Source organism: Onychostoma macrolepis, chromosome 16, assembly GCF_012432095.1.
Source record: "Onychostoma macrolepis isolate SWU-2019 chromosome 16, ASM1243209v1, whole genome shotgun sequence".
NCBI lineage: Eukaryota > Metazoa > Chordata > Actinopteri > Cypriniformes > Cyprinidae > Onychostoma > Onychostoma macrolepis.
Genome location: NC_081170.1, coordinates 12,551,712 through 12,569,486, shown reverse-complemented (window position 1 = coordinate 12,569,486; position 17,775 = coordinate 12,551,712). Strand labels below are relative to the sequence as shown.

The 17,775-nt window shown below is 36.0% G+C and overlaps 1 protein-coding gene across 2 annotated transcripts in view; it reads right to left on the bottom strand.

Moving 5' to 3' along the window:
* Positions 1 to 17,775, bottom strand: part of snap91a (synaptosome associated protein 91a) — a 42,914-nt gene that overhangs the window by 22,072 nt on the left and 3,067 nt on the right. For both annotated transcript variants that reach the window (XR_009266351.1, XM_058746754.1), the window contains exons 2-4: positions 5,591 to 5,733; positions 811 to 886; positions 505 to 607 (exon numbers count right to left, since the gene is read on the bottom strand). Coding sequence is in view for 1 of the 2 variants with exons in the window: in XM_058746754.1 (XP_058602737.1) it covers positions 505 to 607; positions 811 to 886; positions 5,591 to 5,733 (322 nt within the window). In the remaining variant the exon portion in view is untranslated. The remainder of the gene's footprint in view (positions 1 to 504; positions 608 to 810; positions 887 to 5,590; positions 5,734 to 17,775) is intronic.

Here is a 17,775-nt window from a genome sequence, read left to right as displayed (position 1 = left end):
CCGCTTTAAATGCTTAAGCTCTGGATTCCGATATATTTTTATAAAAATAATATTTTTATCCTTATCAGATTCTGAAAGTAATTTCGACATCTTTCCACTGTGCCGTTATCATTACACTTGCGGTGTGAACTCTGTCACTCTACTATTCTGTTTGAGTTGTTAGCTGTGAACTGTCAGGGTGTCTAAGCAAGCTAAATCAGCCGATTTATGTGTTGTAGCTCCTTCATTGTGCTTGCAATGAGACCTTGGTCGCAAACATACAGTAGGTGGCCTGTGAGTAATGCCCCATTTTACTTAACAAAGGTCTTGCACACAGTATTACCAAGAGAGCAGGAAACTTGGTGAATATAACTTCTTTTCTACAGCAAGGCTCTTTTCAGGGACTAGAGATTGTCCTTGATTTCCCAGCATCCCACTCAAATCTGTTATTGCTCAGTAGCGTTCCAATGCACTAGGCACACTTGTTAACTCAGGGTACAGCCGCGTAGCAGAGGACTCATTTACCCTTTCTTCACTCGGCCAAAGTCGAAAGCCATCTGTCTATAGGCAAACGCCTTCTCGTTCAGATACCTGCTGTAGCGTCTGATAAACGTTGACATGTCGTAACCTGAAAGTACAAGCATTTATAAATACAACAGACTGATAATATTTTACTTCATAGACAAATTCAAATGACAACAAAGTTGACAAAATAAGAATTCTCAGCAGCTAATTTAAGAACTGTGCATTTAATTATAGCTCGCATAACTTTTCATAGTGATTTTATGTCAAACAAGAAGATTTTGATCAGCAACTAAATTCACCACTTACCATGAGAGCCAGTTTTGTCCAAAAAATTACTAAGATTGAATAGGGTGTTCCTGGAGGCCAGGTACTGGATGAACCTCTGAAGAAGAAGAAAAAAAAAAAAGAAGATAATCTTTTTCATGTGCATTAATTATTATAATTTGGAATACGGAATAATTCAATGTTGTTTTTCACAACACGAAAGACTACAATTTCAGTACTGTCCTTAATAAATAAATAAATGTAAAAAAAATGTCCAACAGCAACTGACAGAGATAGAGTGATAATAAGAAGAAAGGCATAAGAAATGCAGAACTGTACATGAAAAACGCACTTCAGTGAAGAAAAAAAAAAAATTTCTACAAACCCGATATCACCATCTAATGACTAATCACTCAGAACTAACATTAAAGCTCTGAGTGGGAGTAAATGCAAATATGGAAATAATAGCAGAGGTTTTATCAAGAAAAAACAGAACACTCGCTGCATATAAGCAGTGAATACAGCCTGAATTTGCAAACAAATTTATGCAGCTTAACACATTAAATAAAAAACTGAAGGCACATAAGACAAGGAAAAACAGAAATGAGTAACAAAAAGGAAATGTACTGAAAATATTAACTATTAATAATAATAATAAAAAAATATTAATAATAAAAATTACTGGACAGAACATTCTGTATGATTCTATGTACAATATAAAGTCATAAATTGAAGTATAAATTTATCTTGTCTTGTTTTCCAATAAAACATGATAAATTTACTTGAGAAGCAAAACTGTATAAGATGAAATATTTTTCAGAGAATATATGTTGATTTTATTTCTTAGCCCATTGTCAATTTTATTCTTGTTTTATTTTTATATATTTAAGTGGTGGAGCGGTACACAGATGTCACGGTTCGGTACATACCTCGGTTCGGTGTGTGTGTGTGTGTGTGTGTGCACGCCCCGGCACGATCACTTCAACTGTTTCCTTATACCAGCAGAATCAACTTTAACCACATGTTGTCTTATTAATAATGCATCACGGTATAAAGGTCTGCTTTTATTTGTGTACACTCAACATTGTGGTTTAGTAAAATAAAGAAAACAAATAGGATGTCGCTTTCTGCCATTTGAGTTTCCTTTCTGTGAACAAATTAAGCGTGTCACAAAAATGAACGTTACGTGTCACACTGTTTTTTCCCTTGTTTATCTGTAAACTAAATCAAATATATTTCAAGAATTTATTCCTTGTATGTGTATACATGTACTGCAGATTTTATATATGTATATAACATAATGTAATAATATTTAGTATTTTCACATCTAGGTGGAAAAAATTGTAATTTGTTCTACTTTCTGTTCAAAATAAATGAGAAGAAACTGAGCATAGTAGATTTGATGTTGTTTTTTTCCTGTTGTACCGAAATCGTATCGAACCGTGACCCCCGAAACGAGGTACGTACCGAACTATGACATCTGTGTACCATTCCACCCCTAAATATATATAAATGCTGTTAGATTTATGCTCAAGTAAGAAAAAATATATCCTCAATATAATATCACCAAAGAGGTAAAGCTTATATATCTATAGGAAGCCTTAAAAAAATGTAAAGCAATTTTTCAATTTCTCACAAATTTGTTTCATGATTAGATGTTTTACTTGAAAATGAGACAAAAAATACTGATGAAAGAAACTGATTTATTACATTTTTGGTTCATGAATTCTAGAAAAAAATATTAAGGTATATTATTTTATTTACTCGTGAATGATCTTTTCAAAGTGTTTTTTGCAAACCTATCTCAGCCTTACATCATCTCTGCTGTGCCTTTTCAGTTCTGCCTTTCAGAGTTTAACCAATGTGTCAGCTGATCAATACAGAGGCTTGTGGGGAGATGAAGCTATGCATAATGTACCCAACACTTTTAATCATTTAGGTCAGACTACTAAGCATTTCAAATATCCATATGTCAGGGTAAATACTTCCCTTCTGTATGTGACCTGTAGAAACACATATCCTGATGTTATAGAACACATATCCTTCAGACTTTTTCCTTCAGAGTGAGAGTATGACGGTCTAATCACTTCCTGTCTGACTATCAAGCTACACCTATGTCTCTCCTCACTTCATATCCAAGATAACGAATTAAACATTAGGGGGAGGATTATCAAGCAGCACTTCTGTCCCCTCAGACAAAGCAGTCTGGCAGGTCACATTCATAATTGAATAGCTCTCTTTAATTAGAATATTGGAAAGTGAGCTCATCTACTATATATTATTGTTATGACATTTTCCCTCATTGCACATTCAGCAGAAAGGAAGGCAATGCTTTTAGGAGTAATCGACACTCTGTATTTTACATAATAACACATGCATATGGGGGACCATCACTTTTAGCCATGGATGATTTTATGGACCACTCATACTCAAAACTAAACATCACAAGATGAACAAATCAGTCTCTTTCTGTTTAAATGCTAACCTATTGATTAATTGGTAACACTTTACAATAAGGTGTCATTTGTTAACATTAGTTAATGTATTAACTAACATGAACAAACAATAAACAATGCATTTATTACACTTTTTTAATGAAAATACAGTTGTTCATTGTTTATTCATGTTAGTTCACAGTGCATTAACTAATGTTAACAAACACAACTTGTGATTTTAATAATGCATTAGTAAATGCTGAAATTAACATTAAGATTAATAAATGCTGTAGAAGTATTGTTCATTCTTAGTTCATGTTTACTAATGTTGTTAACTAATGAACCTTATTGTAAAGTGTTACCGATTAATTTGTAAGTAAATTAATCACTAGATCAGCATTGGTGATCTAAAATCCCAGAACAATTTAATCATTTTGAAAGAAATTTATATTTTTACTCCGCAAATATGTCTCTAAAAAACTCTTTTTTTGGCTAATTTTATCTATAAAAGAAAACCTGCCTAATAATTCCGCACACCTGAAATAAGGAGTTTTTGACTTTCAGCCTTCATGGACAATTATATATAACTTAGAAATGATTAAATACAAAATCAATAGTAGTTATTAAGATTGATGTGGTTTGGAATTGGTAACATTTTCTTGGCAAAAAAATACGACCAGAATATCAACTTGCCTAATAATTCTGCACACAGTGTATATATATATATATATAAAGACAACTTTTTAAAAAATTTAATATATCACAATATTACAGTTTTTACTGAATTTTTGATCAAATAAATGCAGCCTTAATGAGCATAAGAGATCAAAAAAATCTTACTGCCCCATAACCTTTTGTATGTAGTATATATAAAATATGAGGTTGTTCAATTAATTGGGCAAGAATTCTTATTCATGAGCAACACCATTTGCCATTCCATGATGTCACAACTAGCAAGTCCTTGTGCACATCTCTATAACTGTCCCTGACACTATTTTTAACATGTGACGCCTATTCACGTAGCTTCATATTTATTCAATTATCCTTTGAAGTTGCACCTCTCCATCTCTGAATTCTATCAATTCCCCTCAAGCTGTCAGTTCCTTCACCCTCCCTCATTTTATCATCCATTCTTCTCGCTCTTTATCTCATTCTGCCTTCCACTGCCATCTGCCTTTTCACTCTCCGATGTCTCTGTCACTGCACAGCGCCAGCGTTGATTGAAAGAGTAAACTGCACATTCAAAAAGAGAGAGAGAGAGGGAGAGAGGGCTGGAACATCTGCCTGCCTGTCTGTCTCTGCTCCTATTGTGAGTCTGATGGGTGTGATAAGAGGAAGCGAGAGGGCTTTGAGTGCAATTGGTGGTCAGCTGTAGGGATCAGTTCCTCAGAAAATGGTTAAAATTCAAGGCAAGACTTCATAAATGTTTGTTGCACTGTTAGGTTTAAACAACACTGTTGATGTAGGTTAAATTTTATGCAGACCCTGCATTAACGTCTTTCAGTAATGCAGACATCTGCGACCCAAGCCAGAATCAATTAGAAAAAACACTTTTTAAATTGCATTTAAAAAGTGAGCTGAAATGGGAATTATGTGCCAGGTCGGTACAGTAATTTTCACAAACAACAAAAGTGACTGCTTTCATCTTTTAAGTGTTTGCCCCCTGTCCAATGAACATTCACTACCATTTAAAAGGTTTGAAAGACATTTGGGTAATAAATAGTTAACATAAACTAATAATGAAAATACTTCTAAAGCATTTCATCAATCTTAGTTAATGTTGATTCATATTGTTAATTTACCAATACATTATTAAAATCAAAAGTTGTATTTATTAATGTTATTTAATGGACCTGAGCTGACATGGACTAACAATGAACAGCTGTATGTTTATTAACTTACATTAACAAAGATTAATAAATACTGTGGCAAACATATTGCTCATTGTTAGTTAATGTTAGTTAAGAATTAAATATAGTTAATAAATGGAACCTTATTGTAAAGTGTTACCGAAATTTCTTATGCTTACCGAGGCTGTATTTAGTATTCAGTAATATGCTGATTTGCTGTGCAAGTAATTTTTTATATTATTATCAATTAAAATAGTTGTGCTGCTTAATATTTTTTGTGGAATTGGTAAAAAATTACCATTAGTTTGAATGATAAATTTACTGCTAGAGAGGTTACATATTTTGGACTTCCGAGTCCACAGACAGACTTCATCTCAGCATATACACCACAAACATCTATTCATAACCATACCTTAACGTTTTGGCTTTATAATAATTATTGCTTTCATTCAAAATATCAGGACATTGCCTTAAGTCTTGTTTACCTCACAAGTATCATATTAATAATATTACAGAAATCAATTGCTTGCTTCTCACCTCATTGCCATGAACCATCAGGTGGTGAGTGGTGACCAAAGCCTTGAAGACCACAATCCAGCTGGCATTTCCTGCTCTCTCAAACAGGGTATCAGCCATCTGGGGAATATTGACATTGGACTCCTGGGTTGCCTGGATCAAGTCTGTGAGGGAATATGAAATAGAAAGATCAGAGCTCATGTAGATCTTTAAAGCTTTAACACATTTAACAGTTCCTCCTGTGTTATGGCATTCTGGGTAAAAACAGCAGGCACAACACGTACCAGAACATCAGGGTAAGAGTAACATGCAGGAACAAGTGCTAGTCAGTGTTGTCCTGCATTCCGTTTCAGTCTTACTCTGTTTCTGAACTGTGCTTAGCATGCTATTATACCAAACATACTATTAAAAGACATCTAGGGTCAGAAGGCCAAATTATGAGAGTGTTCACAACTTTAAGTCATTATCATTTAAATTCTTAATGTAGTTATGGCATATAGCATCCACAAAGAGCACCCTAGCCTCGATAATGCAGATATGAAATGAACAGAACAGGTTATTAATATTACTGTGCTGTCATAACATTCTAATAATGCAGTGTGATGGGAACTCTGTGGTGTACCGGTGCATAACAAAATGGTTCATTTTGACATTCAATGGGGCATCTGACAATGCAGCAAAATATGTTAAAGGGGAGCAATAAAGAGACAAGGAGGATAGGTAGAAAGTGAAGTAGAATAAATGGATAAAGACAGACAGCTAGATACATAGACACTAGGCAGACAGCTGGAGAGATGGATTGATAGACAAATAATCTGATAGTTAGATAAGTTATATCAACACAGATATAGTAGAAGGTCAGAAAGACCAACGAGGAGAATGACAAGACAGACAGAAGGAGAATGTAGAAAATTTGGACAGATGGATAGACAGACCTATAGCTAGATACACTGTTAAACAGATAGTTAGACACAGATAAGCAGATTTTTCATTTCTCAGTCCTTCTCTTTTTCTATCTATCACATCTTCACTACAGGAGGACGTGCACACACTTACACACACACACACACAGATTTCTATCAGTATCTGTCTCTAAGGAGATAATGACAAAGCAGCCTGCTCTCCTCCTACAGACCACACATCCGCCATCCATCCTTCATCATGAACTACACATCACAACACATATCCTGAAACCACAGCAGTGTCTGGATTCAAACATTATTTTCCACATACTGACAAGCACTGTATAACAGAGTCTCAATAATTATGATATCATTTAATATTATTATGATCCAATTAAGAGACTATTATGTTTATTTCACAACGGAACAACTTGCAGGCTCTCCGCATCACGTAGGAAGTAATATAGCTATTATTTAATGGCGAAATAGGGTAGAAAAACACCAGGGGGCTGTGGGACGCAGTCACCTTGACTTAAAGAGGAAGGGTACGCACACATTCATGTACAAGATGACATTACATAATCACAGAGACCACAATAATAGCCCATTCTCTAAAAGGCTTAAAATGTAACATCACCCTGGTTTGGCACCTTAAAACACATCAACACAGCCTGAAGGGACAAAATGGGATGTCAGAACCACCTTCATATGTCACCTGACGAAAAAAAAAAAAACCTAGTGGTACCCTAGTTCTTTTTCTCATAATATTACATAGATACCTCAGGCCATTGTATTCATATTTTGATTTTTTACACTGCCATTCAAAAGTTTGGGGATTGTTTTTTGGGGATAACTTTATCAAATAATACTCTTTTCAACATTAATAATAATAAGAAGAAAAATTCTTGAACACCAAATTAAGCAAGTTAGTATAATTTTTGAAGGATCATGTGACACTGAAGACCGGAGTAATGGCTGCTGAAAATTCAGCTTTGCCACACAGGAATAAATTGCATTTTAAAATATATTAAAATAGAAAACATTTTAAATGTTTTAAATGATTTAAATGACAATATTTACTGTATCAGCATTAACAATATTACTGTTTTATAGTATTTTTGATCAGTTAAATGCAGCCTTAGTGAGCAAAAGAGCTTTCTTTCAAAAACATTAAATAATATCTCACCGGTCCCTAAATTTTGAACAGTGTATATGTGTTCCTTCATATCATTTTCAGTACCCAGTGCCTACTGCTACAATGAACCCAATGACTTCTTAAAGAGTTTGGAAAGGTTTGTTCAGCCTTTGAATTCGCTCGATGCAAAGAAACAGAACATCTAACATACTGTAGGCCAACAGGAGCATTTTTTGTATTTGAAGCCTGCACTAGGGAATTATAAAGCCTGTGCATAAAACAAATTACAATCTCATATGAGTCATACTGTAATAAAAGTTTGAGTTTTGTGCAGTAGTATTTCAAAGAACACAGTATCTCTGACTTAGTTTGCTTCGTAAATTATTCACGAAGACAGATAAAAAGTTGGGTGTGGATAATCAGTAGTACAATCAGATATGAAACATCTCACAGTTCTCACTTTACACGTGGCAGGAATGCATACACATGCGCAAAATCCTAAAAAAAAAAAAAAAAACAGGCATACAGATAAACACCATGCTAAGCTGAAGTACTGCACAAAAGTCACACTGTAAATGCAGTGAGAAGCAGCTGCACAGCCAGCTCATATAGCAGACTGAAAAACTACCCTGCAGCCTCATGGCCTCTGAGCTCCCCAACTATTATCGACCATCAGCTTGGTCCACAGGCCACTTTCCCTGTTCAATAAGAGGGGCAAATTACAGTATCGTTGGCAGATCCATTGGCCACACACACACTTTTTTTTTTCTATCATGGCGGGACTTTCTACTATAGTGACTTCTATTGCTTTATATTGAGCTTAAGATATTTTCTAAACATTTTGACCTTTCTAAACTGATGTCAAAGTCAGTATTCGAAGCCTGCCCTACCTCTGCTAAAATGTGTGTGTGTGCATATATTTTATATTTAAAGAATGTGAAATATTTTTTTTGCCATAAAAAATATTTTCTTAATACCATAAATGATTCTTTGCAATTACTACATCTCAATTATCAGGAGAATTAAAATCAATAAAAAAATGCACTCACAAATAAAAACATGTATGTTTCTGAAGTTTTCTTCAATGTATAATAAATGCAATGCATATAGTTTTAGCTGACAGTCCATTTTAATTGTTTAATTATAACTGATTGTAATTTATTTCAAATAGTTTTAAGACATTTTATTTGTACCATCTTGAAAATTTGATTCCCATTTGATTCCCAATTTAGGCCAAACCTGACCCCCACATACATATTTAATATTTATATATCCACTCGTATGAGACAAGAACAAAAAGATGCATATATTAGAGAAAACCTGCTGGAAACATAGTCATTATCTTCATTATCAAACTAATCAGGAAAGATATACACCAACACACCACTTTTTATTTATAAAATCACAGACTTTTTGTCACTGTTTTGTAAATGATAGATGACGCCCTGGTGGTTTACATTTCAACCTTCCAACTCAGAACTTTGAGCAAATAAAATCACAAATTCATAACAGCCTGGTCTATGCATTCATAGTTCACATCTTATTTTTAATATAAGAGTGGACATGGTAACAGTATAAACAGTCCATTATTCTCCTTTATATTGCGAAATGGTATTTGTTATCATATTTTTTCATTTATTAACAAATTCATAAATTCACTGGTTCGTAGTGCAAATAGACGTTTCACAGCACTTTGTTATTCTTCTAGTTATTTACCTATAGTGGCTAATGAATTGAAAGTCTCAAACATTCAAAGACAATAGCTTACTTCTGTGTTGCAAAATACGGTGAATAAATGCACTGGACACCTTGAGTACCAGATGAAGTGACCATTAGTTGCAGAGAAAGCTAGAACATGCACTTCAGACATTCAATTAACCTTCAGAGGTGTCATTACACAAGCATTTTCACCCAGATTGCAAAGGTCAATGTGGAGTTGCATTTATGCACACTGAGATAGCTTTTACAAACTAGGCACCAACATTACGTAGGTATCATGCCATGTGTTAAAATGCACAGAGCGGTCCGTCGCCAAGCCAGTAATTTTCACTCTTCTAAAGACATGAGTAGGAGGGGAGACAGACATGCCTAAACCGCCTGTTTCCCTGGCAACTGCAGCACTTAGTCTGGTGTCGGGAAGCCAGGTCTCCTTTGTTGAATATTAAGACACGGCAACATTTAATTAAGCAATGTACACAGCCATGGAGCGAGACAAGAGGCCAGTTAAAGGCCAGTTAACAGTGAGTGTTCCCCTAATAGAATAGCTAAAGACTGTAAAAGAAAACCCACTGCCACTTCCACTTGATCTAGCAGCATGTGTACAGACCACTCTGATCGGGGTTGTGACTCAACATACAACATTATGCACAAATGCTCTTGAACTTCAGTGTGAAGGGCAAACCAATCAATGGGTGGTTGACATTTAATCATTAAAAGATCATAAAGAAGATATTAATATCATATACATTATTTTGCACTAGTATTTTAAGAACTGCTCAGCCATTTCAGTGAATTACAAATCTTAATGTGATATTGTGATAATGGGATAGCATTCTAAGCATTGCTCATTTGTTTTAGTGAATTACCAACACTACATAACAAATCTGTTATCTGTAACATGATCAATTTAGGGCTATTTTTACCTATTTTTAGCAAGCAGAAATACAAGACTAAACCTAAACTACATGATCAATACATTGATAATAACTTACATAACTTAGCTATTTAAATAAGTAAACACTATATAAAAAGTGTGCATACACACACACACACACACACACACACACACACACATATATATATATATATATATATATATATATATATATATATATACATATATACACAGTGCCTCATGAAAGTACTCATACCCTTCATTTTTCCTACCCACATTTTGTTGTTTCTGCCTTTTGTTAAACTGCTTTAAATTACTTTTTTCCACATCAATCTACACAGAATTGTCACAACTTCATAAATTTATTAATAAATAAAAAAAATATTTAGCTGAAGCACCTTTACAGTCTCAAGTGTTTTTTTTCTTTGATGCGACAAGCTTTGATCATTATCATTTGGCAATTATCTGCCATTCTTCTTCTTGCCTCTTCACCTCTCAAGCTCTGTCAGGTTGGATGGGGACAGATGCACATTTTCAGGTTTCTCCAGAAATATATGATTGGGTCCAATCCTAGGCTGTGGCTGGGCCACTCAAGGACATTCACAGAGTTGTCTATAAGCCACTCTTGCTGTGTTTAGGTTCATCGTCCTGCTGGAAGGTGCCTTCTGCCCAGTCTGAGGTTCTGAATGCTCTGGACTAGGTTTTCATTAAGGCTATCTCAATATTTTGGTGCATTGAGCTTTTCTTCTACTCTACCCTCAGTCCCTGCCGCTGAAAAACATCCCCACAGCATGAGGCTGCTACCAGCACACTTTACTTTTGGGATGGTACTCTGCAGGTGATGAGCAGAGATGTTTCCTTCAAACATGATGCTTGGAATTGAGGTTCTTCAGACCAGAGAATATTGTTTCTCAGAGACCGAGATGCTTTTTGGCCAATTCCAAGTGTGCTTTCATGTGTCTTCACTGAAGAGAGGATTGAGTTTGGCCACACCAACACAAAGCCCAGATCGGTGGAGTGTTGCAGCGATGTTTGTCCTTCTGTGGATTTCTCCTATCTCCACATATGATCATGGAGCTCAACTAGAGTGACCATCAGGTTCTTGGTCACCACAATGTGAAAAAAAAAAAAAAATGAAGGAGTATGAATACTTTCGCAAGGCACTGTATACACACACACACACACACACACACACACACACACACACACACACACACACACACACACACATATATATATATATATACACAGTGCGGAAAATAATTATTTGATCCCCTGCTGATTTTGTAAGTTTGCTCACTTAAAAAAATAGAAGGGTTTATAATTTTGTATGGTAGGTTTATTTTAACTGATAGAGACAGAATATCAAACAAAAAATCCAGGAAAAAGCAGCATACAAATGTTAAAAAAAAGATTTCCATTTTAGGAAGTCAAATAAGTATTTGATCCCCTACCAACCAGCAGGAATTTTGGCTCCTACAGATTGGTTATGTGCACATGCGGAACACAGATTAGTCCTGTCACTTTAAGAAGATACTCCTAATTTCAGCTCGCTGTGTGTATAAAAGACTCCTGTCCATAGAATCTGTATCTTCCATTCCAACCTCTTCACTACCATGGGCAAGACCAAAGAGCTGTCAAAGGACATCAGGGACAAGATTGTAGACTTGCACAAGGCTGGAATGGGCTACAAGACCATCAGCAAGAAGCTTGGTGAGAAGGAGACAACTGTTGGTGCGATTATTAAGAAATGGAAGAAATACAAAACAACCATCAATCGGCCTTGGTCTGGAGCTCCGTGCAAGATCTTGCCTCATGGGGTAAGGATGATCATGAGAAAGGTGAGGGATCAGCCTCGAACTACACGGGAGGAGCTTGTTAATGATCTCAAGGCAGTTGGGACCACAATCACCAAGCAAACCATTGGTAACACACTACGCCGCAATGGATTGAAATCCTGCAGCAAAGTCCTTCTGCTCAAGAAGTCACATGTACAGGCCCGTCTGAAGTTTGCCAATGAACATCTAAATGATTCAGAGAAGGCTTGGGAGAATGTGATGTGGTCAGATGAGACCAAAATTGAGCTCTTTGGCATCAACTCGACTCGTCGTGTTTGGAGGAAGAGAAATGCTGACTATCACCCCAAGAACACCATCCCTACAGTCAAGCACGGAGGTGGAAACATCGTGCTTTGGGGCTGTTTTTCTGCTAAGGGTACAGGACGACTTTACCACATTGAGGGGCAAATGGACGGGGCCATGTACTGTAAAATCTTGGACGAGAACCGCAGCCAGAACACTGAAGATGGGTCATGGATGGGTATTCCAGCATGACAGTGACCCGAAACATACCGCCAAGGCAACAAAGGAGTGGCTTAAGAAAAAGCACATTAAGGTCATGGAGTGGTCTAGCCAGTCTCCAAACCTTAATCCCATAGAAAATCTGTGGAGGGAGCTGAAACTTCGAGTTTCCAAGAGACAGCTAAGAAACTGATCTGTAAAGAGGAGTGGACCAAAATCCCTCCTGAGATGTGTGCAAACCTGGTGACCAGCTACAAGAAACGTCTGACCTCTGTGATTACCAACAAGGGTTTCTGCACCAAGTACTAAGTCGTGTTTTGCTTGGGGATCAAATACTTATTTGACTTACTAAAATGTAAATCTTTTTTTAACATTTGTATGCTGCTTTTTTCTGGATGTTTTGTTTGATATTCTGTCTCTATTAGTTAAAATAAACCTACCATAAAAATGATAAACCCTTTAAGTGGGCAAACTTACAAAATCAGCAGGGGATCAAATAATTATTTTCCCCACTGTGTATATATATATATATATATATATATATATATATATATATATTTCCATGTAGTACACTGACATTACATTTCAAATGAAATATTTTTTATTTAATGAAACATTCTATTACCCATAAACCATTTGACTCACTATAGCTAAAGCAACCTGACCACAAGACTGAACTAACGTTTAAAGGTAACAACTGCTGTTTTACTTTTTACAGAGTTCTTGGTAGAACAAAAAAAGTTTGTCCAACCTTTACAAACAATATAGTGTCTCTTTCCACTTTCTGCCCCAGGTGTGTTTTCACAGTGTGTGTGTGTTTGTTCACTACTCACTGCTGTGTGTGTGCACTTGGATAGGTTAAATACAGAGCACACATTCCAAGTATGGGTCACCATACTTGGCCAGACGTCCTATAGTACATGCTAGGCCTCATTATCTACCTGTTTCCTGTGTTTATTGTCATCATGTTCATGGATTAACCAACCTCGATTGTTCCCATGTGTTTCTTTACTCTTTAGAGTTAATTATAAAACAACAACTCATCGATCAATACCTGGTTACAGTAATGTGACTAATGCTAGAAACAGGACCAGGGAAATGTGTGGACTAAAAATACACAAGAGCAAACCTGATAACAAGACAACTGAACAGGAACCAATCACAGGCCATGGAATTTCTAAATAAAAGACATGACATGAGAACACAATAAAGACACAAACTGTATATCAATACTCTAAAAAGAGAAAGATTCATATCCTAATAATTCAGATAATGCTGCAACAGTGATATTTCAAACTAACACACTTGCTCTGCGTCTGGGTGTGTTTCTGAATAGCTTTGAGTCCAATTACTCACAAAGATTGTACATTTATGTGAAATGGCTGTGTAGGTGCATTCTTTGTTAGTGAAAGTGTGACTGAATTGTGTGTAATATTGCATGCCGTGGATGTGAGTTACCATTGTTGAGATGTCTACTCCCAGAAGTGTCATTTTCTATTGTTATGAAATATTGTAAAAGCCTGTTCTGAGTTGTTTCATTTCACAGAATGCTTTTGTAGTATATGCTATCAATGAAATCTTAAACCTGCACCCAAATATAAGTTTCATACTAATCAGCATGCTAAGTTGCGTTATGCTTTCCAATCAGCCTGGTTATATCAGACCATAAATAACCGGGCTATGGTGTACTTATCATATTGCTGTACACAAGTTTTGATATCTTTGTATATCTTTACCGAAATTCCTCATAATGCTAAATGCTTGTTTTTATTGAAATGACAGTTTCTCCATGTCCATTCTGCAGAGCTATGCAAACTGATGAGCATGCTGGAATGAATACTGGTTTTAAAGTAGAGCGTTTAAGTAAAATGAGAGCTGAAAATGTGTGTTTCGAGAACAAAAACAGCCACATTCCGCTGCACATGAATGAAGCCTGAAAAGCTCTATTTATTTATAGGCCTCTCCCTGGAGCAAAACAACTAAGAGATTGCCCATGTGTGCCCTCACTGGCAAGCAGCGTGGCAATGTAGCATCCAAGAAGAAACCAGTGTAAACCAGTCTGTACAGGAGAATATCCTCCTTTCTATAGTGCAGATGTGAGTATATATCATAGTTCAATCATATGTGACCCTGGATGACAAAACCAGTCTTAAGTGTCAGTTTTTTAAATTTTGTAATTGAGATTTATATATTCATCTGAAAGCTGAATAAATAAGCTTTCCATTGATGTATGGTTTGTTATGATAGGACAATATTTGGCCGAGATTCAACTATTTGAAAATCTGGAATCTGAGGATGCAAAAAAATCAAAATATTGAGAAAATCACCTTTAAAGTTGTCCAACTGAAGTTCTTAGCCATGCATATTTTTTTTGCTATGAAATCTTCTCTCCAAAAAGATGTTATCAGACTGATCTGTGACTCTTTTTGGTGAAAATATTAAAGGACATTTCTATGGAGCAAATGTGTTTCAAAATCAGGTTTTAATTTTGTTTATATACGTTTTGTGCACCTATATTTAGGGCTGCACCAATATTATTAGAAGCTGGCCAATACAGATTAGGCGATAGTTAATTTCATGTTATGGCTATCAACTGATATATGGACAATATATAAAACTATATTATTTTGTCTACATAAATAAATAAAAATTAATCATTTAAATACTACAAGTCACAGCATTATAATGTGCAGAATAACAATGCATTGTCAATTTGAGATGTGCTTAAAATTATGCTTAACAGTGTTACTGAATATTGGTTTTAAAGATACTTTTTAAAGTGTGTGTTAGATGATAACAGAGGTAATCTAAATGTAAATATAGAAATATAAACATTGCAGTGTTACTCTGCAATGAGTCACTTTATGCAAGCAAAATGGGTTGCAAACACATTTCATGTTGACTGAGCATCTGACATCAGATAAACATAAATGCACTATTATAATCATCACAGTGCTCTATTTTACCTCTCCAGACTAATCTGTAGTCCCTTGACCCATTCTAACCCCCTTCCCTATTGGAAAACCTAATCTCACTCTCCAGCATGACATAAAATCTCAGTCAGTTTTATTTCTCCTCCAATGTGAGAATCAGTACCATTCTATGTGGCCTAATCTCTAATGGCCTAATCTCCCGGTCAAGATCCTCGCACCCTGCTCTGTCTCTTAAAGGCTCCTGGGGGCCCGGCAGTCAGATTACACAGGAAACACATCTCGTTTTGCATTATTCATGGAACAGCGGTGTACTAACAGCACCCATTGATGCCATGTACACGACTTCCAGTGTGATTTTAGCCTGATTAACCGGGCGACAAATTTAGCACTTTAACCACTAAGCAAGCAGCACTGCAAACATCTGCGCGATGAATGGACAGAAGAGCATCTCTCTCTCTACACTCAAGTGCAACTATGTGCACGTGCTTGTACGAAATCATAAATGACTCATTTTGGAGTTTTAAATTAGCATGCACAATGACTAATGCACAATGAATAAGGCACCAAGGACGCAATGACCTCTAAGTCAGTTGTGTGGGGGGAAGGGTGCTGGAAAAATGGGACTTGGCAGAATATAAGAATAGAAGGTTGTGTTAGTTTGGTTGCGGTGGGGGTGTCCCTGTCCAAGGTGCTGAAAGCACTCTACTATGCTTCATTGTGATTGGCTGAAAGCCGCATTTTAATACTGTGACATCACAGCACTGCTGATTTCTCTTGCTGAGTGACATCAGTGAAGCACCAGCTTTCGCTCTTTTACTTTCACACACTGCAGAGAGAGTATCGCCAACGTTGCACCATTGGATTTGTAGTTGCTGAAAGACATGGACAGAAAGAGCAAGCTACAGCGACACAGACAGGAAGAGATAAAGAGAATGACAAAGAGCAGTACAAAGCGAGACTGATTCACAGAGACACACTGAAAAATTCATCTTAGCCAGGATGCATTATTCTCTCTTGAGTAATGTGGTGAGTTTAATGTACTTCGTAAGCTAACGTAAATTTTACACTGATTAAGCTTTAAGAGAAGCTCTTTAAATCAGCACTTTGGATGAAATGACACCCTGGTGGCCTCAATAGCCTCTTAATTTTTCTTGTGAACCTCAGATTAATGATTTCCTTCTCCTTTAGTCCCGCTCGTCAAGCAGAGAGTCAGTCATATATCTCCTTATGGTTATTAGACGAAATGAATCTTTATCATTATACTGTTGATGTTTGAAACTCAAGTGTAAGTTTGAGCTTGACACCCTGCCCAGTTTGTCTGGACCCATATGGCCATTCTACCTTCAGTCTCCACAAATAGTATCAACATGAATGAACCAGATGCCTATGAATATTTTTCATTCCTTGATTGGCTGACTCATCTATAAATATACATAGTACCGCAAACATGCATCCTATTAGAATGAGATTATGCTAAACAAAGCAGGACAAGCAAAATATCTAGTCAGCATCCAATGCAAACATCATGTTTTCATATAATTCAGATAATTAAGCATCCTAAAATTGCAAATATTTGCAGAAAATTTGGCTATAAAATGCTTATATAATAATCCAACAGCACTGGGACGTTTCACGGTTTGTAGTACTCCACCGTTTGCGCATTCCTGTGTTTTTTTGTGAATCTTTCTGCATGTTACATCGATAAACCAGTAGGTCCTGACAAGTGACAGTCTTTATAAGTGAATCATTGGAATCATTAATTCAACTGATTTGTTCAAAATGCTAAATCATATAGGAAAGAAACAAGTGGCTGTTTTTTGGGGGGGGGTTTTTGAGTCTCACTCAGTTGTCATTCACTAACATTGATTCAAGAACAAAACACAGCTACTGTGTTACTAGACGATGCGCAATCGTTCTGCTGGGCTTCCTTTGAAATCATTTCCGTTGGTGGAGCAAAAACATAAACAAACTGCCAGTACTGGCAATAAGTTACTGGCACCAAGTTATTCAATATTAACTCCTTGTTTTAACTTTATACAAAATGGTGCTTATTTATCCAGCAATTTTCCCAAACAGTTTGTTCACATTCACAAATATTATGACATTTTCTGTTTGGCTAAAATTGTTTTTAGGTTCTATCACATTAGATAAATTTTGTGAGCAAAAAATCAGTTGTTTGTTGTCAAAAGTGTAGCGATATAAGCACAGCTCGCACAAGTCACTTTCTACCAGCTTTCTGTTAGTGAAAATGCCAAATCTGAATGACCAATTAAACTCAATGCAAAATCTGTATGGGAAATTTTTCATCCCCACATGAAAGTC